This window comes from Microcaecilia unicolor, chromosome 1 (assembly GCF_901765095.1).
Source record: "Microcaecilia unicolor chromosome 1, aMicUni1.1, whole genome shotgun sequence".
NCBI lineage: Eukaryota > Metazoa > Chordata > Amphibia > Gymnophiona > Siphonopidae > Microcaecilia > Microcaecilia unicolor.
This window is the reverse complement of record NC_044031.1, coordinates 249,745,362-249,772,604: the sequence shown is the minus strand read 5'-3', so window position 1 is coordinate 249,772,604 and position 27,243 is coordinate 249,745,362. Positions and strand designations below refer to the sequence as shown.

The 27,243-nt window shown below is 43.0% G+C and overlaps 1 protein-coding gene across 3 annotated transcripts in view; it reads left to right on the top strand.

Moving 5' to 3' along the window:
- COBL (cordon-bleu WH2 repeat protein) overlaps positions 1 to 27,243 on the top strand; it is a 459,548-nt gene that overhangs the window by 237,117 nt on the left and 195,188 nt on the right. For all 3 annotated transcript variants that reach the window (XM_030205475.1, XM_030205461.1, XM_030205468.1), the window contains exon 5: positions 25,397 to 25,488. In XM_030205475.1, the coding sequence (XP_030061335.1) occupies positions 25,397 to 25,488 (92 nt within the window). The remainder of the gene's footprint in view (positions 1 to 25,396; positions 25,489 to 27,243) is intronic.

The following is a 27,243-nucleotide window of genomic DNA, read 5'->3' as shown; positions in this document are numbered from 1 at the left end:
AAAATGTTTGTAGTTACCATGTATTAATGGCCAAAGTTAATGTGCAGTTACTGCAGAGTCTCTGTGATGACTGTTGTGAGTGTGTCTAGTATCTTTCTATACACTTAAATCAGATAATACAGTCTCTGAACATTAGGGAGGTAATTCTCTAGCAAGTCACTAAAATGTAGGTCCCAAATTTGCAAGCTTATTCTATAAAAACACTTTCATGCATAAGTATTCGTTTAGAATACTAATGTAAACATGCATTGATGCACCATGATGTAAATGTGCACATTTACCCCCAGTCTATGGGCATGCCTAAATGCAGCATTTACATGTGTAACTACAGTGCTCTGTAAGCTACCCATATAGCTTTGTAAGTTACATGTACCTGTGTAAATATTGGCTATGTCTGGACTCCTTCCCTGTGAATACTCCCTTGCAATTATGTGCTAAGCCATTTTACATAGTACCATAGTAGATGACGGCAGATAAAGATTTGCCTGGTCCACCCACTCTGCCCAACAAGACCACGAGAGTTAGCCAGGCTGCCTCCTGCGGTTGGCACTGAGCCCAGATTTTCAATGCTGGGCCGTTTCTAGTGACTGGCATTGGATATCTGGTGGTTTTTGGCCGGTTTCAACTTAACTGGCCAAGTCAATATTCAGTGCTGGCCGATTTAGTTTAAACCTGCTATTTTGCCGGCCCAATTTGGCCGCCAAAGTTAGCCAACAGTGCACTTTGCAGATAGCCAGCTATATCGCGCTAACCAGCAATATTCAGCTGGAGATAACCATCTATTTCCTACTGAATATTAGTGGATAGCTGTTTAATTGCTATTTAGTCAGCCAGGAGCCGGCCATGGCCAGTTAAATAGCGCTAAATATTGAGGCTAGTATATGATAACACATGCGTACATGATCTTGAGTTGTCCTTGCCATTGTCAGGGCACAGACCATAGAAAATTCCTGAAAACCCACCTGGCACTGGCTTAATTTTGAACTACCGGAGATGCTATTGAAGCTCGCTCCAGTGCAATTAGATCTATCTAGTATGTAAGTAGAGAACAGCAGTGTATGCCTATGCGTGTAAATGGCAGTGTTCTGTAAAATGAAGTGATGTCAGCATGATCTAAAGGTAAAAGATTAGAAGCACTCATCTACATGTCTGCCTTCACTCTTCCAAATATTAATTTGCCCCAGCTTCATGGGTGTAGTTTGTTTCATATGGGAGGGCAAAGGTGGGGTTGTGGCATATTAGTATATTCATTATGGTTATTAAAAAAATAGACAAAAACAAACTGAAGAGGAAGCCACTATATCAAAACAGCGTAGTAGTAGTAGTAGAAGACATATAGACAGATAAATAGATAGATACAGAATTTTTTAAAGTGAAAATTAGCCAACAATGGCTAATGTCCCCCTTCTTTAGGCAAGACACCACCAACTTTGCCTTTCGCCTTCTACAAAGCCCAGCACTTCTTGCCTTTCCCCAATGTGGATATTAGAAATACACTAGATGTAGAAATGCAGTATTGGGAAGGCAAAATGGCTGACAGTGAGAGCAAGTAATTTCATACCTTCCAGAGTAATGTCTTCATTCTATGTATTCCAGACCCTCACCTCATATGAAATATGGCACCACTAAAAAAAAATTGAAACAAAAAAAAAAGGAGGTAAAAAATCCTCACGGAAACATGAGGCATAGAGAAAAGAAAGTGAGGACAATCCGAGGAGGATAACAAAATAAGTCTTTATTCTACTAAATGGCAACCCGACGTGGCTGTGTTTCGGCCCTAAGGCCTGCCTCAGGGGTCTTGATCAATCTACATAAAAACAGACATGAATATTGTGTATAATTTGAAAATTAATAAAAACAATAAGAGAAACATACGATAAAAAGAAGCGATGAAATAAAACATTACATTGAAATTGTAAACAAGTAAAATGCATGATGTGACATATATTACATATGGATATTGTTGAATATATAAAATGTTATGTCTATATAAAATAAAATTATTTTGTACAACAAATTTTTTATACGTTGATGTATTTCTATAAAACAGTTCAAAAGGGATGTACAATATTTAATAAATAAAACATAGTTAAAAAAAATAATTAGTTAATTAAATCCATTAGCTGATTGAGTATATACAGTGGGGGAAATAAGTATTTGATCCCTTGCTGATTTTGTAAGTGTGCCCACTGACAAAGGCATGAGCAGCCCATAATTGAAGGGTAGGTTATTGGTAACAGTGAGAGATAGCACATCACAAATTAAATCCGGAAAATCACATTGTGGAAAGTATATGAATTTATTTGCATTCTGCAGAGGGAAATAAGTATTTGATCCCCCACCAACCAGTAAGAGATCTGGCCCCTACAGACCAGGTAGATGCTCCAAATCAACTCGTTACCTGCATGACAGACAGCTGTCGGCAATGGTCACCTGTATGAAAGACACCTGTCCACAGACTCAGTGAATCAGTCAGACTCTAACCTCTACAAAATGGCCAAGAGCAAGGAGCTGTCTAAGGATGTCAGGGACAAGATCATACACCTGCACAAGGCTGGAATGGGCTACAAAACCATCAGTAAGACGCTGGGCGAGAAGGAGACAACTGTTGGTGCCATAGTAAGAAAATGGAAGAAGTACAAAATGACTGTCAATCGACAAAGATCTGGGGCTCCACGCAAAATCTCACCTCGTGGGGTATCCTTGATCATGAGGAAGGTTAGAAATCAGCCTACAACTACAAGGGGGGAACTTGTCAATGATCTCAAGGCAGCTGGGACCACTGTCACCACGAAAACCATTGGTAACACATTACGACATAACGGATTGCAATCCTGCAGTGCCCGCAAGGTCCCCCTGCTCCGGAAGGCACATGTGACGGCCCGTCTGAAGTTTGCCAGTGAACACCTGGATGATGCCGAGAGTGATTGGGAGAAGGTGCTGTGGTCAGATGAGACAAAAATTGAGCTCTTTGGCATGAACTCAACTCGCCGTGTTTGGAGGAAGAGAAATGCTGCCTATGACCCAAAGAACACCGTCCCCACTGTCAAGCATGGAGGTGGAAATGTTATGTTTTGGGGGTGTTTCTCTGCTAAGGGCACAGGACTACTTCACCGCATCAATGGGAGAATGGATGGGGCCATGTACCGTACAATTCTGAGTGACAACCTCCTTCCCTCCGCCAGGGCCTTAAAAATGGGTCGTGGCTGGGTCTTCCAGCACGACAATGACCCAAAACATACAGCCAAGGCAACAAAGGAGTGGCTCAGGAAGAAGCACATTAGGGTCATGGAGTGGCCTAGCCAGTCACCAGACCTTAATCCCATTGAAAACTTATGGAGGGAGCTGAAGCTGCGAGTTGCCAAGCGACAGCCCAGAACTCTTAATGATTTAGAGATGATCTGCAAAGAGGAGTGGACCAAAATTCCTCCTGACATGTGTGCAAACCTCATCATCAACTACAGAAGACGTCTGACCGCTGTGCTTGCCAACAAGGGTTTTGCCACCAAGTATTAGGTCTTGTTTGCCAGAGGGATCAAATACTTATTTCCCTCTGCAGAATGCAAATAAATTCATATACTTTCCACAATGTAATTTTCCGGATTTAATTTGTGATGTGCTATCTCTCACTGTTACCAATAACCTACCCTTCAATTATGGGCTGCTCATGTCTTTGTCAGTGGGCACACTTACAAAATCAGCAAGGGATCAAATACTTATTTCCCCCACTGTATACCATTGCATGAAATGATGTGAATAAACAATTAAGCATAAATAAAGTATTAAAACTACTAAACAAATTATATAAACTAAAACAAAATCTTAAGGCAAAATATTTAATAAATAAAAATTACCTCTAGTGTTGCAGTGTAAAATACTACACTGAAGAAAATATGCTTGTTATTCAAATACTTTGTCTATATATAAATAAATAATTACATCTCGTTATATGAAAAAACAAAGAGTAAAAAGTTCTAGAGCTTAACTATTTATTGAATGAAAAAAATATTTCCTCCTATTTGTTTTAAGTATTTACATTTACCTTCATTGAGTATTCCCTAGTCTTTGTACTTTTTGAAAGAATAAAAAGTTAATTCACTTTTACCCATTCTACCCCACTCAGGATTTTGTAGATCTCCCCTCAACCTAGAGAATGACACGGGGACGGATACCCGCAGTAACGATGGGGATGGGGTGGGGACAGATCCCACGGGGACAAGGCAGGGATGGGGACAAAGCCCATGGGACGGGGACAAACTTTATCCCCATGTCATTTTCTACTTTGAAGCCTGTTAATGAACTGGACTGTTATTATGTTTGAGTGAAGCAGAAGATGTTTTGATTTTTTTGGAAAAACAAGCAAACATGCTGGCCACAACTAGCAAAGTTTGCATGGGGCAACCTGTACATCCTGCTACCAGCACATCTTCTAAGAAGACGTCTTCTATTGCAGGAAGGACTGTGGAAGACAGGAGAGCTAGACTGAATCCTGAGATTGTTGATGACTTTATTCATCCACAGATTAAAAAATCATAACAGTGCTTCACTGGGCGTATTTCTCCCCTCTAGGTCATACAGAATGGGTTGTATTTTGTAACCCTGGACATTTTAACAGGGTGGATTAGGATTTCTTGGGGTAGTAGTCAGCTATTGTTGGGGTTGGAAGGGTAGAGGGTGGCGGTGAGGAGGGTTATTATAGCTACTCACTATTATTGTTTTCTATTTGTAATTTATACACAATAGTTGCACAGCATATTGTTCCTTTTTATACGTTAATAAAAAGATTTAAATATAAAATCGTAATTGTTCGATGCTTCTGCAGATTAGGACAGAGCCCATGGGAACGGGGACAAAACCTGCAGGGATGGGGAGGGGACAGAAACAGTACCTGCGGGGACGGGGCGAGGACGGAAACAGTGCCTGCGGGGACGGGGCGAGGACGGAAACAGTGCCTGCGGGGACGGATACAGAACCTGCGGGGATGGGGTGGGGACAGAAACAGTACCTGCAGGGATGGGGCGAGGATGGAAACAGTGCCTGCGGGGACGGATACAGAACCTGCGGGGATGGGGTGGGGACGGAGACAAAACCCACGGGGATGGGTGGGGACAGGGACAAACTTTGTCCCCGTGTCATTCTCTACCTCAGCCGTCTCTTTTCCAAACTGAAGAGCCCTTGCCTCTTTAACCTTTCCTCAAATGAGATGAGTTCCATACCCTTTATTATTTTGGTCGTTCTTTTTGAACCCTTTCTAATTCTACTATATCTTTTTTTCTTAAACAACTTTGAATAGTTTTTTTTTCACCTGCAAATGTAATCACATCATTTGTTCTGATTTCCAGATCTGAGCTCTCTTCCCACCACACCCACAATCTGGCATCTTTCTCCTTCCCTTCCTCTTCCCCCCCTGTGGTTTGGCATCTCTCTCCTTCACTTCCTCTCCACCCCCAATAGTGTGGCATCTCTCTCCTTCCCTTCCCCCCATGGCCTGACAGTTCTCTCCTTCCCTTCCCCTCACCCCCCCCCCCCCCCCCCCATGGTCTGACAGCTCTATCCTTCTGTTCCTCTTCCCTCATGGTCTGACAGCTCTCTCCTTCTCTTCCCTTTCACATTCCCTCCCAACCACCCACAGTCTGACATCTTTGTCATTCCCTCCCTCCCCCCCAATGTCTGTCAGCTCTTCCCTTCCTGTCCCCTCCCCCTTTCTCACTCTGCATGGTCTGTCAGCTCTCTCCTTCCCTTCTCCTCCCCCTGTCCCCCCATGGTCTGTCAGTTCTCTCCTTCACTTCTCCTCTGTCTGCCTCCCTCATGGTCTCTCACCTTCCCTTTCCTTTCTCTTTCGCAGTCTGGGATCTCTATCCTTTCCCCCCTCCCTCCCTGCCAGGGGGAGGCATTTCTTGCTTTCTCCACCCCCTCCACATTGGGATCCGGAACTACTCGCTTCTTGCACCACTATCCTCCTTCAACTTTCCGGGCCGCTGGCAGTGTCAGTGAGGTACGCATACTGCCTTCGGCGGCCCCAGAAGCTTTCCCTCTGCTGCAGCATCCCGCTTATGCAGGGCAGGATGTTGTAGCAGATGGAAAGCTTCCGTTCTACCAAAGGCAGTGTGCTTACCTCACTGACGCTGCCGGTGGCCTGGAAAATTGAAGGAGGGCAGAGGTGCATGGAGCAGGAGGGCAGCCAGTAGTACCAGATCTTGCAGGGAGGGAGGATGGGATACTGGATAGGCAATGCCCCCTCCCCCCCCAAAACTACACCCATGCCCAGCTTCATAGGCTTCAGTGAGTAAATTCCAGCACTCACTCATGCAAAAAAAAAAAAAATAAAAAAAAGAAATCACTTATTTTAGAGAAAATATTAGTCTTGGTACTCCACAATGCAACCTGTGCTACATTCTTCATCTGCAAACCACTTTGCAAACACCATCCCTGGCCTCACTGTATGTGTGACAAAGAGCTGATCTTGTCATAAAAGGATAACATGCCCTATGCAGGGAGTTAAATGCTACTTTCTTTATATTATTATTATGTTTCTAAGTTTAGCATATTAATTGGCAAATACAGTAATAAAAACTAGACAGGGAAAATAAAGATGGGGTCAGTCATTGATTTTCAACAGCATTATCTAAATAATGGCAGGAGCTATGGCAGAGCTGGAAGTAACATTGGTGTACTGTATGTGCTTTTTCTGTAGGTGTAATCAGGAGTGCAGTCTGGGCAACTTGTGAGAAAAGTTGTGACATATACATGGTGATTATAAAATATAGTAATCTCAGCGCATACATGCATAATTTATGGACAGATATTTGCACCTGCTGTTGAGCAGGAGTAATATCCATACCGATGCTATTGCTGCTGAATTTGTGTTAAGTGTTCAGCATTGCGTGCGTCTGGTAGCGCTATGCAAATAATAATAATAATATCTCTGTGCCTTTATAAACTAGAATCAAAATAGGTATCTTTCTGCTCAGTTAACTTAGGTTCCCTGTTATAAAATTACCCCCTTATATTCCATTAATTCTTTAGTCACTCCCATGTACCCTGGGAACACACATCATGAATGAACTTCTCATTCTGTGAAAAATATTTCATGTAGGTCATCAGTCTGCCTCCTCACGGCCCTATATTATAACCCTTTGTTCCAGTACTTCCTATCTCCTGAAACAGGTTTGCCCTTATGCATTATTAATACTTGAATGTCACTAAAATATTTCCTCTGTTTCATGTCTCCTTGAGGGTATACATTTCTAAGTCTTATTTCCTCAGTGTAGATGAGTAGGGAGAGGAAGACTTGGTGAAGGCAGAGGGGTTATGCTGTCCTGACATGCGACCGCTCCCCGAATCCTGCTGCCCTAGGGTAGAGAAGAGAAATGTTAGACTCGTGGCTAGACGGGGTAACCTATATATGAGTCATCACATGGGCATTAAAAATAAAGGGGAAAGTAGGGTTGCGACCTATTCATAGGGGGCAACCTATAGGTGAGTACATTTGGAGGCGTATTTTCAAAGCACTTTGACTTACAAAGTTCCAAAGTAACCTATGGAACTTTGTAAGTCTAAGTGTTTTGAAAATGAGGCCCATGGCATATCACTTATTAGGTGTCCTTGGCTTTAGTTTTAAAGTCTCTCTGGCGAAAGGTGAAGAGAGTTGGCCATGGGTGACCTTTTTCAGGCCCTTTGACTCTTTCTTGCTGATCAGCTTCATTCACGACATCTGTGACCTTTTCTATACCTAGTACTTGTAACAATGAAATAATCTCCCCAGCACGACCCCCTCCTTACCACCATCACCTAAGTCAGTGTTCCCAAACCTGGTTCTGGAGGCACCCTAGCCAGTCAGGTTTTCAGGATACCCACAATGAATATACGTCAGAGAGATTTGCATGCACTGCTTCCCCTGAATGCAAATTTATCACATGACAGGAACAGGTTTGGGAATCACTGTCCTAAGTGGTCATGTGTATGTGTCTTGTCTACCCTTTCATTCATACATGTACACACACACTGTTTCTGTTCTTGTATGTCAGGGATGGGCAACCTCGGTCCTCGAGGGCCACCATGCAATCAGGTTTTCAGGATTTCCCTAATGAATATGCATGAGAACTATTTGCATGCACTGCCTCCATTGTATACAAACAGATCTCATTCATATTCATTGGAAAATCCTGAAAACCTGACTGGGTTGCGGCCCTCGAGGACCAAGGTTGCCCACCCCTGAAGTATGTGTTGTCTATTATTGCTCTACAACTTCATCCCCCTTTCCAACAGTAGCTCCATGAATGGATTACTGGATGCCTGAAGCATGCACTGTTAGCTTTTACTTCTCTCTTTTTTGTCTTTGACCTGACAGTTTCCTCCCTCCCACTTCAACTTCCAGCTGAATCATAACTAGTACTGGGATCTGGAAACACAGGTTTTCTGTCCCAGCTCCCGGATTTCTTATCTCTCCCCCCCCCCACCCCCACAATATATTCAGTCTAGTCATAGCAGTAATAGTCCCAGGCCAAGGGCTGTGCACCAGGACTCCTTCCAAAACCCCAACCAGGCACTAACAAAGAGCATGAGCACTTCCACCCAGGGGTTGTAAACATCATCTCCACCTGGGCCCAGGGAGGAGACGATCTGATGCAGTGATCAAACCACAGACCTTCTGCATGGTAGTATACCACCTGTTAATCGCACAAGTTTTTCTTATTTACAGTATTTTCCTTAATTCCTACTTTATTAATTATTTAACTTTGCACTCTTGGCCCACAACCCTTTCACTGCACTTCCCTTCCTTCTCCTCCTCTTTTATCCCTTTCAAATGTGCTTTTGTTAAAAACAGTCTCAGTGGAACCAACTGTACTGTGCACATGACTTAAAGACCATATGAATGAAAGAGGAGATATTCTTGTAAGAATGGCTGATGAGTATTTAAAATGGATTTCCACAATAAGTAGTTCAAAATAGCCTACAGATTAGAAGCCCACCCAAAAACATTGTTGCATGAACAATAGAAAAACCATGAGTTCAAATGGGCATGAACCTGCTAAATCTGGCAACGCTTCCCTACCCTTTTGTAGAAAAAAAATATCTCCGGCAAATGATGTCATCCTTTTCATTAGCTTTACAAAGTTCTTTCTTTTTGACTGGGCAGCTTCTTCCTGCCTATTTGTACTTCCAGCCCGACTAGTCAGGGCTGTTGCCATGAACCTTCATTGTCAGCCACATGGGGATTTTTTTTTCCTCTTATTTCATCTGCTCTCACAACTTACTTTAGTCAATTCTGCCCTGCAATGACAAAATGAAACCTATCTTTATTGAAGCCATTGCAGGGCAGCATTATTTAAGTAAAAGTCTAGAAATAAGCAACCCAATAAACAGTGATAATTCTTTCCTTTCCAGAATCTGTGAGTGCTGCAGCCCTAGCCCTAGTTGGCCTAGGAAACTCTGATCAAGCTGGGAATTCAGGACTGGATTTATGCCTATTGTGGCCCTTAAGCTGTAACATGTAAGAGGTCCCCCTTGATTAAGTAGGGAGTAAGGGGTCGATAGTCAGTGATTTTAAGCCAAAACTTTGACTATTTTGTGGATGGACTAGGGCAGAGTCAGCACCTATATGGTTAAGTGCTCATATTCTGCACTTATAGGACTATATAAAACACAATCCTATCTTTGTGCGGTTATGGTAAATGCTAAATATTGCACTTGACCCCATGTGTGTTATCAGCGGCATATGCCTGGGTATCCAGTGCCACTGCCCCTGCCCGGACATGGCCCAGCAGTCAATACTCAGAGATAAAACCACAGGCAGCTAAAAAAAACGCTGATTAAATGTTAGTTTAATAATAGGATTGTACCAAATATTTGAATTCAATTCGGCCCTGAATAGTGCCCCAAATAGGTTATTCATATTTAGCTGGCTAGTGATTTAAATTCGACTACGAATAATCTGGGGCTCACTTGATCTCTGATTTCATGTTGCTTCTTTTATTACCAGTATTTGTTATGTTAAATAAATCTCAATTCCCATTATTCATATTCGTCTGAATAATTTTCATTATTTGTATTTGGCTGAATAGTAAAGTATACTATTCGGTATGACTGTAATAGTTTTCCATGCTAGTGAAGCATGATGCCCTTTGTAATGTGAGGCCTGAAGCTGCAGCTTGTCTATATGTAAATTTGGCCCTGCCCATTTCCTAAGTATCAGCACCTCCACTGAGCGATCAGATTAGTTTTAAGAAATTGGTCAAAATATATCCCAAGTAGAAAAAGAAAGGGTTCCAAGTACAACAAGAAACCAAAGCAAACAAAAAAAGCACAAGTGGACCTTTTATCTGAGTTCTGCTAATATTTAACTCTCTAGACAAGCTAGGACAGCTAATTTGTTGTCTTAACTTGTCTAGATAGTTATCCAGGTATCAGTACTGAATATTGGGAAAACCTGGATAACATCTGGCTCCCGCCCCAGGCCGCCCCAGGTAGCACTATCCGGATAGTGCCAGAGTGGTCAGTAAAGATTTTCAACAGCATAATGCCACTGAAAACCAGTGACCGGTCCTGATGAGCGGCACTTAACCAGATAGTATGACTCTCACTTGGATAAGGTCCACTGACCATCAACCCTTATATATTTTCACTGTGAAGGCAATGGTGTAGTGACGTTTTGTTAGTCCAGTCAGATTCAGTCACCTTGTAGTTTTCATCTTGTTTAAATCACGTAAAAAAAACTTGCTTTGGGCATTCCATTTCCCTAAGTCAAATATATTTTCACCTGTTTTCAAAATAGTGTGACTCATTTCTGTACTGTTTTGCTATGATAAGAAGGCCAAAGCTGTTTGTATTCATCTAATACTAATCATTTCTATAGTACACAAGCATGTAGGAGACAGCCCTTGCTCGCCCAAGTTTACAATCTATTCAGAACAAACAGGACAACTATGGGATTAGGGAGTTGTTTATCGTGGGAATGATTAAAACAACATGGGTATTGATTGAACAGGTGGATAAGGGTTTTTATTTATTTATTTTTTAATTTTGCAAAAGAATTTCAATTACAAACAAATTGTAAAGGAAAACAAGCAGTTATGTCAAAGAATACAAAAGAAAAAGGTAATATTAATCAGGGATTCGTTAACATTCCTACTTGACATCAGACCTCACCGGGGAGAAAACAAGATCAATATACCAAAGGAAGAATGTCTAAGTACAAGAAATAAGTAACCAAGTATCATGAGTAGTCCCAGCTGAAAACTATTAAAGGTCCAGTTAAACTAAGGCTTCAATATTCCAACAGCACCAGCCCCCTTGCCCTCCAAAAAGTAAAGAAATCGTGAATGATCATAAAATACATATTTAGCATTATCTAAAGAAACAGAACATTTACAGGGATAATATAACTGAAACTTTGCTCCCAAAGAAAGGACTTGGGTGCGATAGGCCAAAAATCTTGCTCTCCTAGTCTGAGTCCATTACAGACATCTGGAAAAATAGAAATTTTCCCACCCATAAAAACACATTCATTAGCATGAAAGAATAATCAAAGTAGTGCTTCTTTATCTTACATAAAAACAACGGAAACAATCAAAGTAGATGTCTCAACAGGTTCTTCAACTGAACTCTCCAATACAGCAGAAATATCAAGACTGCCTGATAAAAAGTTTTCCAATTCACGCACCCTTCCTTGGCGTTTCACAGGAATAAAATAGATCTTACGGAGAGGTGGATAGGCATTCAGAATATTTCAAACAGTCCTTGAGGAATTGATAATTCCTTAGGATAGGTTGTCAATACTTTAGAAAAATTCAAGATTCTCAAATTTAATTGATGAGTATAATTATCAAGATTTTCAAGTTTCCTCTGAAACATCAGTTTATCTTGTTGAACAGACGATTGCGATTGTTATAGTTGATTCATTTGAGAAGAAATATCATCAATCTTGGCCTTTGTTTGAGTCAAAGAACACTCCAACTTTAAAATATTCTCTGTGTTGTTTTGTATCGAAGGACTTAAACCAGCAAATACCTTATATATAGAATCTAATGCAGTCCATATCGAATCCAAAGTTATATGAACAGGTCTTTCCAAAGGGGGTATGGACAATGTCAACACAACTCAAGCACTTCTACCTTATATATACTAAGCTTGGGGGCACTCTGGCAGGCACACCATAAAAAAGTGGAGAAAAAAAAGACTTCAGAACAACCGGTATCACCTCGTTTTTAAAGGACACACCTTAATTATAATGAGGGAACCATATACAATCATGTGTCTTCACAAAAAAAACTCCACATACATTTTCAAAGAGGCACTGCCATGTGTCACCACAAACTTTGTAGGAGACTTTATTCACTTATTTAAGCTTGGAGAATCATATTTAACTTAATGCACGGATGTCTTCGCCATTTTTCATTCAATCCAGGTCAAAGTGATGTATTTTTTTCAAAATTTCTTCAAATCCCGACAGGGAGACCCTGTTTCGCTATTTCTTAGCTGCCTCAGGGGAATATTTTTCTTTCCTTCTCATCCAAGCATTAAATTTAAATTCACGTGCGTCTCCAAGACACTCTGGAACAGTATATATAAGGTAGAAGTGCTTGAGTTGTGTTGATATTGTATTCTACCTATTCCGGATATTTTGCGGTATGGACAATGTCTCATTCCCCTGGCTTGATAGCTCCTTCGCCACCTGAGATGAAACCTTCTGCAAAAGCAGAGAGTCAGATGCCATTGGTCTTCCTGACTCAAGCTCCAGAGGCTGGGCCCCGCCCACAGGGATAGGCAACAATGCTTTGGTTATGTCTCTCCACTGCGCCTCACCTCCTCTGCTGCCCAGCGCAGGAGGTGGAACTGGACCGACAGGGCTGAGTGATGCATCGCTCCCGAGGTCAGGGCTCTTCCCTATGCCTTGACCTGCCGGTTTGCCCATCGCAGCTGAGAGAAAGCTGGTAATCTCCACCTGGGGAAGTGGACTCGCAGTCTGCAAACCGGTGGGGATCCACTGCTGCGTATCCCTCCTCTTAGGCATCAAAGAAACAGGCAGAAAAGGTAAATAAAAGGAAAATTCCCTCAGAGTTGCCAGGAAAGAGATAATGGCTGAACCTACTCAGCGGCCCATAGTGGATAAGGGGTTAAGAATTAAAAGCAGCCTCAAGAAAGTGGAATCACTAGTTTAAATTGTTCTTTCTGCTATATATTTGTGGAAAAGAATGACACAAAATTCAATCCTTAAACAAATTGTTTGAATTCAGTTTGGGCTTGAAGTTCCTGGATGGTTCTGGAAGGGCAAGGGTTTGAAGTATTGAGAGCAACGTTTACTTTCTTGGCTCAGTATTGAATAGCTGAGCTGCCTTTGGTGTGGGACCAGGACATGCTGTGCAGAATTAACCACACTTTTTGTTGCCTGGTCTGTGCTGAGAAGTGTTGCCAGGCAACCAGTAGACGCTCTGGGCCTGTGCTACAGCAGACAGCCTTTTCCAGTGATGTGTGCTTATTTCCCTTGTGGTATGGGGGGGGGGGAGGAACCCACACACAGTTGCTTAATAGAGTAAACAAAACATTTTTAAGCCTTAGGCATGCAAAATGATAGAAAGATGTGGTCCAGCAGTGGCCTCAGGAGTCATAAAGCCCATACATGCTTCCTCACAGGCATGTAATTCATTTCTCAGCAAGTGGTATCACCAGATGTTAATTACTGAGAAACAGTGGGTAATAGGGAGACTCCGCACAAACCCAAAGTGTTACTTCTTGAGCTCTTTTGTTATTACTTATAAAATCCTTTTTTTAAACTTGAATTTTATAAAGGACGCAGATCCCAGATTGGCATCCCAAATAATTAGGTTAATGGGCTCCAATGATTTGATTTTTGGAGTTAACAAGCACTTTTCTGTGACAATAGGTGCCTAAATTGAAATGCATGCAACTCAGAAAGGGGTGTGGCCATAGGAGGATTATGGGCAGGTCAGGGCGTTCACAAAAGAAGTGTGCAGTATTACTGAATAGCGGGGATCTGAGCCCAACTCGCATGTCAGGATTTACACTCGGTTTTAGTTAGTGTAAGTCCTTTTGCCCAAAGTTGAGCGCAGAATTCGGTACTCAGTGCTATTCTGTACAACAGCAAATCAACATATGCATCCAGCTTTTCCTACATTTGCACCCAGCTCTGGAACACATTACCTAGAAACATTAGAACTGTGAACACCCATCTAAAATTCTGAAAAGACATCAAGACTCACCTCTTCCGGAAAGCCTACCCAGCAGACCCGAACTAATTCATGAACAATGCATCACATCTTTGAATCTAAGAAATGAACAATACCCCTTTCGCATAATCCTATTACTTCAAACTGTACGAATGTTACCACTCCAGTTATAATTAAGTGTACTTCTACCCTTATCCTACTCTGTATTGCTCACTAGAAGCTGTAGTCCCATCCCTGGAGACTTATCAGCCTCATTGGGATTACTTCTCTCTATATGCTACTATATATTTGTCCCAGAGTTGTATTCTCTTTTCCGGAACCTTATCAGCTTCCTTGCACCTACTGTTACTCTATTTTTCACTCTGTATATATTCCTGGAGTTGGTACTCTCCTCTCCGGAACCTGTAAGCCACATTGCGCCTACTGCTATGCGGGAAAATGTGGGATACAAATGTAATAAATAAATAAATAACACTCATCCCGGAGAACACTTTATGGAATAATGTTGCATGCCAATTTTTATCGGTAACTAATTTTCGGTGCAATTTATAGAATTTCCCCCAGGCTGTCCAGTATGGAAAGTTTACGTCTCATTTTGGGCATTTTTACTAAGATGCGGTAGGCTTAATGTGGGCCTACCTTGCGCTAAAAGAGCAGGATGCCTCAGTGTGCCCTGTAGTAGTTTTCTGTTTAGAGCGCTAATACCACACTGGAAAATATTTTTTATTTCCGGCACAGGAGCCATGCCCATGAGTGGAGAGTAGGTGTGCCTGTGCTAATTGCGTAATTTGAGCACATTACTGTGCGCTACCTGATTACCATGGAAATAGTGTGGGAACCCTTACCGCCTCCTAAATGGATGGTGGTAAGGGTTTCCGCTATAATAGCCACGTTCTAATGAGGAAATTAAGACATGGTCATTACAATCAAATATAGCATGGTGGCCATTTTACCACTGCGCTAAAAGTGGCCACAGCACACGTAAAGCCCACATGCGCCAGCCATTTTAGCGCGGATTGGTAAAAGGACCCCTTTATTAGTTATTTTGGGTGAACTATCCCAAAGAGTGAGATTTTTTTTCAAACCATGCGTCCAGGGTATAAATCTAGAAAGATTTAAGCGTGGTATTGCTTTACAAATGAAAAAAAGCAGCCTCTGAAAGGATACAGATATAGTTAGTGGAGGTGATATAAAACAATTTCCAGAGAAATTTGCCCAAGTAGCTAAGCAGTTACCAAGGGTATATTCTCCAGTCAATCACCCCTCTACTCAGTGGCTAACTGTATACACATAGGGTCCATCTTGGGGGCAATTTCTCCAAATGGTTTAGTTTTACACGTGGAGGGGCATAATTGAACGGGGGAAGTTTTCATGAGGCGTCCTCGCAGGACGGCCCCGTAAAGGGGCGGGGCAACCCGTATTATCGAAACAAGATGGGCGTCCATCTTTTGTTTCTATAATAATATGGTCGGGGACGCCCAAATCATGAAATTTAGGTCGACGTTAGAGATGGTCGTCCTTAGGTTGTTTTTGAGATGGTTGTCCCCGGTTTTCGGTGATAATGGAAACCGAGGACACCCATCTTAAAAACGACCAAATCCAAGCCATTTGGTCATGCGAAGAGCCAGCATTCGTACTGCATTGGTGCGTCACATGCCAGGACACCAACTGGACACCCTAGGGGGCACTGCAGTGGACTTCAGAAAAAGATCCCAGGTGCATAGCTCCCTTACCTTGGGTGCTGAGCCCCCCAACCCCCCAAAAAAACTCAAAACCCACAACTGTACACCACTACCATAGCCCTTAGGGATGAAGGGGGGCACCTACATGTGGGTACAGTGGGTTTTGGAGGGCTCACATTTACCACCACAAGTGTAACAGGTAGGGGGGGATGGGCTTGGGTCTGCCTGCCTGAAGTACACTGCACCCACTACAACTGCTCCAGGTACCTGCATACTGCTGCGATGGACCTGAGTGTGGCATTTGAGGCTGGCATAGAGGCTGGCAAAAAAGTATTTTTAAAGATTTTTTTTGAGGGTGGGAGATGGTTAGTGACCACTGAGGGAGTCAAGGGAGGTCATCCCTGATTCCCTCCGGTGGTTATCTGGTCAGTTCGGGCACCTTTTTGATGCTTGGTCGTGAAAAAAATGGTCTAAGTAAAGTCACCCAAGTGTTCGTCAGGGACACCCTTCTTTTTTCCATTATCGGCCGAGGATGCCCATCTCCTAAGCATGCCCCAGTCCCGCCTTCGCTACACTGCCAACATGCCCCCGTGAACTTTGGTCGTCCCCGCGACGGAAAGCAGTTGAGGGCACCCAAAATCGGCTTTTGATTATGCCGATTTGGGCGACCTTGCGAGAAGGACGCCCATCTCCCGATTTGTGTCGGAAGATGGACGCCCTTCTCTTTCGAAAATTCACCTGATAGTATGATAGTAATGAACTTCACTCCTAAGCCAGGGTATGTAGGATATGATCTTAGTTTCTCAAATTTACTGCTAATGCACGCCATTAAACTTGCATTGTGCCATAGAAAGCTTCCCTCTGGAGTTCATAAGATGTAACATGTATAGGCAACTTATCCAAGTGCATTTGGAAATTTCTTTTTGATCAGGCATGTGGCACCCAAAACAATGAAAAATATTTCTGTATCTTTCTGCTGCATTCTCTTGGTCTCTGACTGCATTTCCTGGTATTTCAGTATCTTCTTCCTCCCAAGCGATTCACTGAATAATCTCTTGGGACTGACACTTCTATGATTCATAATGTGTATACTGGTAGGTGCAAGGATAATAGATGGGACAGAAGGCGTGCTTGTATTGTAAGACTATGCATTTGTTAGTGTACTTTCAGTTTATTGGTGCATTTTATTTTTAATTTAATGTGCTATAAACTGATTTAATGCTTACTAACTTATAAATGAATGTGCGTTAAGACAGTCATTTTAGAAAGGCGATTCATGTTTGAGACTTGCATAAACTGATACTCGTAGGCGCCCCATATAAGAGGCTTGGGGAGGCTAAGCCTCCCCAGCCCGCCAATGCCCCGCCCTGCCCCCCCCACCGCCGCCACCGCCCCCGTACCTTTAAATATTATATTTTTGCTGGAGTCGCGGGCAGCGCCTGCATTGAAGGCATCAGCAGGCTCATCGCGGTTCCAGCAGCCTTCCCTCGCAAGTCGAATGATGGTTCCGCCCTCTTCTGACGTATTTCCTGTTTCTACAAGGGCGGAGCCATCATTCGATTTGCGAGGGAAGGCTGCTGGAATCGCGATGAGCCTGCTGATGCCTTCAATGCCGGCGCTGCCCGCGACTCCAGCAAAAATATAATATTTAAAGGTACGGCGGGGGGGGGGGCAGGAAGGAAACGAGGGCAGACGGGAGAGGAGAGGAGGGTTGCTGCACATGGTGGAAAAAGGGGAGAGGAGAGGGCAGGGGAGAGGAGGGTTGCTGGACATGGGTGGATGGAGGGAAGGGGAGAGGAGGGTGCTGCACATGGTGGAAGAAGGGGAGAGGAGAGGGCAGGGGAGAGGAGGGTTGCTGGACATGGGTGGATGGAGGGAAGGGGAGAGGAGGGTTGCTGGACATGGGTGGATGGAGGGAAGGGGAGAGGAGGGTTGCTGCACATGGTGGATGAAGGGGAGAGGAGAGGGCAGGGGAGAGGAGGGTTGCCGGACATGGTGGATGAAGGGGAGAGGAGAAGGCAGGGGAGAGGAGGGTTGCCGGACATGGTGGATGAAGGGGAGAGGAGAGGGCAGGGGAGAGGAGGGTTGCTGGACATGGGTGGATGGAGGGGAGGGGAGAGGAGGATTGCTGCTGTAACTAAGGGGTTAACAGTAATTTAAAAATATATATATACTTACCTGGGGGAAGTGGGGTTCCGGGGCGTCTTCGGGGTGTCCGGGGAGCCGGTTTTCGGCGGGACGCAGCGTTTTGTGGAGGTGGGGGGCCGGTCATGGAGAGTGAGCGTCGCAGGAGGCAGGGCCAGTAGTTTTGGTGCTTCGGGGACGGGTAGGCACGTTCCCGGAGGCGGGAGGATCAGCGTAGTCGTTTTTAGACTCCCGGGGACGTTTGGACATGTCCCCGGGAGTGAAGTGGCAGCGTCGGCGAGGCCGACTTGGGCCGAGTTCTGAGGGCCGGGATCGGAGGACAAGGGGGAGAGAAAGCGGCAAGGAAGAGGGCTGCCGGCAAAAAGGACGTCACGCAGACGTGCGCGAGTGTGCATGAGGCAGCGCGCCTCATGCACGAATCGCGGGCGCGCGTCTGGAAGAAGACTCCGGGAAGGCCGAAGCCGGGGGCTAAAGTTTGGGCCCGGCCACGGAGGTTTTTTTTTTTTTCCTCCGTTTTTGAAGAAGGATCATCGGGACCGGAACCAGCGGGGGTCTTCGCGAAAGAGGACATTTTTCTTTCAGGTAAGGGGTCGTTGGACCCGAAATTTTAATTTATTGAATTTTAAAATGTGGAAATAGCGTTTTTTATTTTTAAAAATTCGGGGTTTTGAGTTTTTTAAATTTGGTTTTCAGTTTTGGGGTCGGGGAATTTTTGGGGATTTTTATGGCGGGTTAGATTTTGAATTCGAATATTTTTAGTGGGGGTTTTTTGGTAGGGTGCTGTTTAAAGGGGTTCTGAAAAAGTTAATTTTTTTTATTCGACGGGGTAGGTTTAGAGGGGGGAGTTTGAATTTTGGGGATATTTTTTGAATTTTTTGGGGATTTTTAAAAGGGGTTTTGGGGGAAAATAGTGAGGTATGGTTTAGAAAGGGTTAAATTTAAATTTTGAAATTACAGCTAGGTAGGGAATAAAAGTGTTATTGGGTATGGGAATTTTGGGGTAGATTGGAAGATGTTTAGTTGGGTTTTTATTTTAATTATTGATTTCCCCATTATTTTCTATGGGAAATCAGTAATTAAAATGGGGATTTAGCACTGCTGGCCAAGATTCTGCCGGTCAGCAGTGAAGCTCGGAATGTTGAGGGAGATGGCTGATTGGTTGGGAAGGGCTTGGAATGTCACCGAAAGCTCCGTATCCTTGGTTACAGAGTCGTTGGCGGTTGGCAGAAGGAGTTGGGATCTGGTGAGGAGAGGGTGTGTTTTGGAGTGGCTGGTGGAGATAGGTGATTTGAGGGTGAGTGGTGTTGATTTGAGTTGGAAGAAGGGAGTGATTGGTCAGGAAGAAAGTGAATAAAGAAGGAATTGGTGTTAAAGGGTGAATTAATGCTGGAGTGGCTGATTTGTATATATTTGGAGTTGAATGTGAATGTTGGGGTTACTGGGGGGGAAAGAGTGATTGTGAGGTGTTGTGTTGGGTTCCTGTTGATCACCTGATCGCTCCTTTATTAGTTTAGGGTCTATAATAAAATAAGGTTAGGTTTTTTTTAGACTAGGGAGTTATAGTTATATTTGTTTAAAAGTTAAAATTTTTCCAAAGTTTTGATAGGTATAAAAAAATAACGTCATCAAGTGGGAGTTACAGAAAGGGAGAGAGGGTCTTGCCTCCTTTTTGGTTGTTAAGGGTGAGGTTTAGAACGTGGACAAGCCGGAGAAGTGGAACAACTGAGAACACGGGCCCCCACGCAAGAAAGACCAGCGACGTTCCAAAGGAAGCGTAAGAGAGAGACTGTGTTGCAGCATATTCGAAAACTGGGACATTGGAAGAAAGGAAAGGGAGGGGGTAAAATAAAAAGAAGGGAGAGTACTTACCTGGATCCAGGAAAGGTGGGGTGAAAATCCTGTAAAACATAAAGAACACACAAAGGATCAAAATCCTTATATATGTAACAGATTCCTGGAAAGAATTTTTGGGTAATAGTGGGAAAATAATCACAAGTGTAGATATACTTATCTGATATTGGGTAGTGTGGCAAAGCAACCTGTGGAAGAAAAAAAAAAGAAAGAAGGTTAAACACATAATTTACATTGCAAACTTTATACATTGTCTGGTTAAAATCTTAGAATGTTAAATTAAATAAGTTATTAAATTTCTTCGTATAAGGTGTGGATGTTTCTTGTTCTTGACACTGGGAAAATCTTGAAATTAGTTAAAATTCCTCTCCTGCTTCAGAAGTAGGAGACGAGGTTAGTGACTGTTGTCTGCTCCTCACTCCTGGGAACTGGTTCCTGAAGAGTCGCCACGACTACTTCCATCAGGCTTACCAGGGTCCAGTTTATTTACACCATCCTGGGCGTGAGGGCCGACTAACACTGCACATGGTGGATGAAGGGGAGAGGAGAGGGCAGGGGAGAGGAGGGTTGCTGGACATGGGTGGATGGAGGGGAGGGGAGAGGAGGGTTGCTGCACATGGTGGATGAAGGGGAGAGGAGAGGGCAGGGGAGAGGAGAGTTGCTGGACATGGGTGGATGGAGGGGAGGGGAGAGGAGGGTTGCTGGACATGGAGGGGGAGGGAGGAGTGAGGAAGGAGATGAAATGACGGAAAAGGAAGAGAGTAGAAAAACTGCACATGGATGAAGAAAATAGGCAAAAGCTGGATCCACTGGACAGTCAAGTTTGCGGAGGACCCAGCTTTTACTTACGGATGTAGGACAAGAAATGAAGAAGAAAGGCGGAAAGTAAACAAATAAATGGAAAGGAAGCCCTGGAAACGGAGTTAAGAGGACAGATAGCAGCAGAATCAGATACTGGGCCAGCACAATCAGAAAAACAAAGTCACCAGACAACAAAGGTAGAAAAGATCATTTTATTTTCATTATACTGTTTGGAATATGTCCACTTTGAGAATTAGGTGTTCAACATTAAAAGTTTTACTTATTTATGACATTTTATCCCACATTAAACATGAATTAGGATGTTTTGTGGCTCTACATGAGAATTGTGATATTATAATCCCTTGTTTCAATATTGTTGACGGTCTGCATTTTCCGTATGGGTGGTATATTGGTGTATTAGGTTCTGCCCAGTGTAATATTTATGGTACAGTAAGGTTCAGAGTGTGCATAGTGTTTTGGAGTTGAGCGATTGTGGTTAGTATATGCTTTGAGCAACCACTTTATTCTTTGACATATGATACATAACTAATATCTAAATTTAATAAAAGGTAATAATTGTGACATTTATTTTTATTTTTTTTTTTCTGTGTGTGATCAGACAATTATGGATTTAAGCTCCACCCCTGGCCCCACCCCTAACCACGCCCCCTTTAGCCTCCCCAAACAGTTGGGCCACCGACCGCCTATGAGTGTGACACACTCTTAATGAGTAAGATTTGTCATCTCTGTTGAACAATATGTCAGCTGCATAATATTGTAAGTATGGTGTGGATTTCTAACAGGGTTCCTATGTGATATGTCCAAAAAAGGTGCCTATTTTATAAAGACAATATCGCTTCTACAGTAGTTCATGCATTCTGTAACACAAACTTAAACCTTCTCCACAGAATTTGTAAATGTGTGGCTGTAAGCTATTGCCCCTACATGTCTATAAAATACACATGTACATTGCAGCTGTGCCCCAGCTACCCTCAGACTATGCCCCTGGGAATGCCTGTGCTGCACCTAGTTTTTTTTTACTCGTGAGTACCTAGGGGCAGGGCTCAGGGAAAGTACTTGAAAGGGGGCCTTAAAGCCCATCAGGTTGTGCTTCCTCCAGCTTTGGGCAGGCTTGAGCCCCCTGTAGCAGGGGGTTCAGGGTAGTTGCCCTGGTTGGCACCCCCTAACACCAGCCTGCATAATTCCCTGAGATAAATGAATTGATGAGTCAAAATGTACTAGTATGCTCTGAGAGAAACAGTAAAAGGGTCAATCCTGTGCATTGTTCTATGGAAAGAAAAGCTATAGAGCGCCACCTGCTGGCTAAAATAGGGAACTGCATTAAGATGTCAATTCCATGCTTAAAACAATTGATTTTGTGATTAGGGTTTGTCTGTAGGAGATAAATAATGCACAAGTAGATTTAATTGACAAAAAACTTAAAAAATTATACAGAATTTATTAAATTCAGAACTGTCAGTGACCAATCCAATGGGGCTGTGGTTCTGCTCAGTTATAACCACTGGGGTAGTTCTAAACTCAGACCATGCCATCACACCTTGGCCCAGTGGTGACTGTTTTCTTTCAGCACTTGCCTCTTTTATCCAGTTGTTGATTGTTAAAGGAGTACTGCCAGAGGTATTATCTAACATGAACACGCTAATTAGTTATCCTAAGAAGCACTGTCTGAGCACTTCTATACAGTAACATATCACAGTGCTATCTTGAAAATATCAGGAAAGGCAGCACAGTTATTTTTCTCCCTTTTCCAGCTGATTGGGATCTCAGCCCAAGCTGGGGTAGGGTCCCTTGAGCCTTGATGCACAGAGTTTTTAAATGTCTGTTTTATTATTTATTTATCATTTTATTTACCCTATTTCCCTGTTATTCTGTACATTAATTATAACAACATGTCTGAACCTCTTACTCTGTTAATAGCGATGCCATTGCATTATAATGTAAGCCACATTGAGCCTGCAAATAGGTGGGAAAATGTGGGATACAATGCAGCAAAATAATAATAATAATTTATTGCATTTATAACCTACCTATACCTAGGCAAGAATACATCACAAGCATTTGTAATCATAAAACACTCAACAAATAGTATATGCAACAAAAGAACAAATAGAGCAATTGTATATCCTCCTTCCTATATATTAACAAGTCACCACCCCAGCTAGGACCTATGAAACATCAAAAGCTATGATGTACTAGATTAATCATCTGATCTGTATGTCAGCAAAAATAACAAGGCATGCTGACACCGGTAATAGAGACTTTGTGTAGAAATATCGTATATAGTAATCTTGTATAGGGGACTTGAGGGATCAGTATGCTTTATGTACTTATGTAATTATTTTTACTGTTGTATTTGGGCATATTGTATTACTTTTCTGTTTATATATACTAAAAGTTTCATAAATAAAATGTAAAAAAAGAAATTCATATATTCCCAATGTTCATCCAGGCAGCCCACAGTGGCTAGTGGCATTATGCTTCAGCAGGCTGCATCCTTGTTACTGGCAACACAAGTCAAAGGTCCCTGGTGCCTATCCTGACCCTTTAGGACATGTAGCACTGTCCACTTTTTAGCACTGCTTAGTAAAAGAGCCCCTTAAAATGCTACATCTGATAGTCATACATCTTTATGGTTGTGTCTGGTTTGTGCGTGTTTCTGAGTTGTTCACTCCATTCTCAGGAGGGAGGGGCTTCTTCAGACCTTTTTGCTGAAGGACTATAGATTATCCACTACATGTAGGAGAGCTCTCTGGTTATCCCTTCCCTTCGGAATCAGCTGTCAAGAGAGATGCACAAACTTTTAACTGCTGACCAGGATTTTTCGGCAAACTCTGATCAGTGGACTAATTTATCTGGTGGTTATTCAGGTTGATGGTCAGACTATGTTCCTGCATGTGCTAGTTTGTTTTGGCGTAGGTTTTGTTTTGAGGAGGGTATGCCAGTGGTGTAGCTTCAAGTGGGCCTGGGTTGGTAGTGCCACTCATTTTGGGCTCAGGCCCACCCAGCAGTGGCATACCTTGGCTGTGACTGGTGGGTATCCCCAAGCTCTGCCAGCTGAAGACATCCACGGCAGTCAGAACTCCTACCAAGCTCAACAGTCAGTTTCAATTTCCCCGAGCTTGGTAGGAAGTTCTGGCTGCCGTTGGAGGACAGCTTCAATTGGAAGGGCTTGGGGATCCCCACCTGCTAAGATCTTGAGGCGGCGGGCGGGGGGGGGGGGGGGGGGGTGGGACAGAGAACAAGGTGGAAAGAAAATTTTGTACCCAGCCACTTTGTGCTCAGGAACACCCAAAATTGGAAGCCTGGCTATGCTACTGGGGTATGGGGTTGGGGCTCTTATGGGGGGTTATTAATTTGTGTTATATTAATAGTGGTGTATGATGTATTTATCTAACTGGTTGATTTTCTGTTAATTTTATTATTTATACTAAATGGGGCTGATAGTGGGAGGCAGCCTACATAAGTGCCGCAGTTGGTGCTGAGCCCGGATACTTAATGCTGGGCCATTTTCAGTGACCAGCATTGAATAGCTGGGGATTTTTGGACCGGCTCCAACTTAACTGGTTAAGTGAACATTCAGTGCTGGCCAGTTAAGTTAAGAGTGGACAAAGATTGGACTGTTACTTATGTAGTCTTATTTGCTTGCTAAACTTAGCCGGCCAGCACTGAATATTCACGACTAGCCGGCTAAGTTGTATGAAATAGCTGGTTAGAGGAGAGACACTAACTTGCGAATATTCAGTGGAGATAACTGGCTATCTCCCACTGAATAGTAGCAGTTAGCTGGCTAAATGCTATTTAACCATCCAAGAGCCATTCCTGTCTGGTTAAATAGCGCTGAATATTGGGGGGAATGCGTTTAATTTTTCTCTGTTCCAAATCTGTTCTTCACTTAGAGTTTGGTTACATACTTGGGTTATTCACTTTTAAACAAATAACAGACAATCAGGATATCTGCCCATCAGCCACTGATAAATGTAAGCTGGGTTCAAGAAGGCCTTAACTTTTAAAACAATTTGTTCTGGGCATCCTTTAAGGCAGCGTTTTCAAACCTTTTCAAGCACAAGGCACACCCCCATTAACCAAAATGTTGTGTGGCACATTAGCCTCTGTGAAGCAGACAGTGTGGCTATAGGAAGGACTCTTGGCTAATAGAAAAGCTAGGGAAGCACTGAAAGCCCCAGCAGAGGCTAGAAAGACTCAGAAGAGGAGGCCGAGAAGGAGGAAGATGACAGGTCTGTGTGCAGTGTGTGCTGCACAAATCTGTGCCCTACAATAGTGCCTGTTAATTCCCACACTCTTGAGGCTAGGGACGAAAGATGTATGGCCAGACAAGTACACGGAAGGGAGATCTGCACATTTCAGAACCACTGCTGGTGTCTTATTATTGCAAGAGATTGAGAGCAAGACTGTTTGGTAGGCTGGACCTGAGCATCAGACACTGGTGATGTTTTCATGGCACACCTGTTCAGGTCTAGAGGTACAGTAGTTTGCCAGGAAACACTGCTTTAAGGAACCAGACCCCCAGTATTTCTTAGGGGAATGAAATTATTTTCAAGACACATGCTTGCTTAGTCTTTAGAAACAATCTGACTTTAATTGTTAGCCATAAAGACAAGGCAGGTTCAAGGTTATAGCAAGAAAAAAAGTTTTACTGATTTTGAAACGTTGTGATGAACAGGCAAATAATTCAGGTTTTCTTGCCCTCAGGAACTAGTCGAATCTCCTCGGTCAGCAGTAACTCGCTTGAGAAAGAAAAAAAAGGATTGCTGAAGTTTCTCCGTATTAGCAAAAAAAACAAGGTAAAACCCTTTTGTTTGTTGATTAAAGAACATGACATGTCTTTGGCTTTATAGGGACACTTGCGGTACACAGAATAGCCAAACAGGGGAGGGGAAGAGAAGAGACGCAGATTTGACCCCCCCCCCCCCCCCCCCAACCAGGCTTGCTCTCTACTCCTCAGGCCAGCCAAGCCTTAAGTTGCTGCACATATTACACAAGGCGGGGGGGGGGGGGGGGGGGAGGAGGGTTCTATCCAGTCTGCCTAACATTATCAATTCATGATTAAACCAACAAACCAGCAATGTTGTTAACTAACAATATTTCTGTTTTTAAATTCAACTGTAAGAGATCCTCCCCTTCTCCACTGAGTTTCATAATACCCACTCATAGCATATGATATGAGTGTGATATAAAATAAAATATGCATACTTGATCCTAAGTTGTCTTTGCCATATGCAGGACATTGACTGTAGAATTCTCTCCAGTATGAGCCATACTTCCCAAATACTGGAGTTGTTGAAACTCATGGAACACAGACTGTAGAAGTCTGCCTGGTACTGTCTTTACTTCCCCACTGCTGGAGTTGTTGACAAAGCATCATTTCTGCCCATCATGACGCTACAATTTCTCTGGAGCCCTCAATCCAATCTGGTCCATCTGGAATTGAGGGGATAGTCCATGCCATTGTTGGCTGGCTCAGGATCACATGTTGAGTTTTGGAGAGTTGGTGCAATGATTGGGTTACGTGGTGGGAAGAGGTGGGAGGAGGAAATAAAAACATAGAAAACACCTGGTTATCTATGAATGAAACTTCCTTGGACCCAAGCTCTGTCTGGTGGAAGTTATTATTGAGCTGGAAACGTAAAGGAGGAGGACAAAAGCTGTTGAGTAGAGTGAAAAACAAGTAGAGAAACCATAAGTGTGATGATACATTTAACCATTAGGTGTCACAGTCAACAGGATAGATTTTAGGAATCAACCACAGGGTGCCACTGTTCCAAGGCAGTAGTTATTACTGTGCCTCTCCACCACTAGGTGGTTGTTCCTTTGTGCCTAAGCATGCTTGTGTGTTTGTCTTTGAGATGTTGTGTATATCTATGTTGGCTCTCAGGGTGTCTGTGGCTGGAAGATTTGATGAGAGTGGAGGGCAGTTTGAAAGATGGAGTTCCTTAATTGCTATATTACAGTGAATCAATATTTCTATGTTGCAGACACTGGAACTGCCTCTCTCATAGAAACACATTGGGCCTCTTTTTTGGGGAACTTTATTTCTGTGGAACACTCGGTCCAGTCTGGCCCATTTTTGACCTTGATGCGTCTTTTCGCCTGTTTTCCCTCTATTCCAAGTTTGTTTTCAATCTATTAAACTTTCAAAGATTAATTTTGTTTCCAGACAGTTTTATGTATAATTACTTTCCAGCGTTCCACTGAGCTGGTAAGAATAAAATCAAGGCGATTATTTGTGTTACAATTTTGGCATGCTGAGAAAGATATGAAAATGAAAGTGACTAGGACTCAAGCAGTAACACATCAATAACAAGCTCAGCAGAGAATGGACCAGGCCAGTTTCTCTTTTATTTACATCTCTTTGCTGCTGTGCTAAAGAGGAGAATGAAAGCAAAGTAGGAGATTCAAGCTAAAGGATGTAAAATTCTGTTTTTTTATTCTATTAACATACACAGAAAAACAATTTCATTTATAGTTCAAAGGTTTTACCAGAGATGGAGTTAGGATTGCCAGCACCCCCCCCCCCACCAGGATTGCCACTGCTGCTG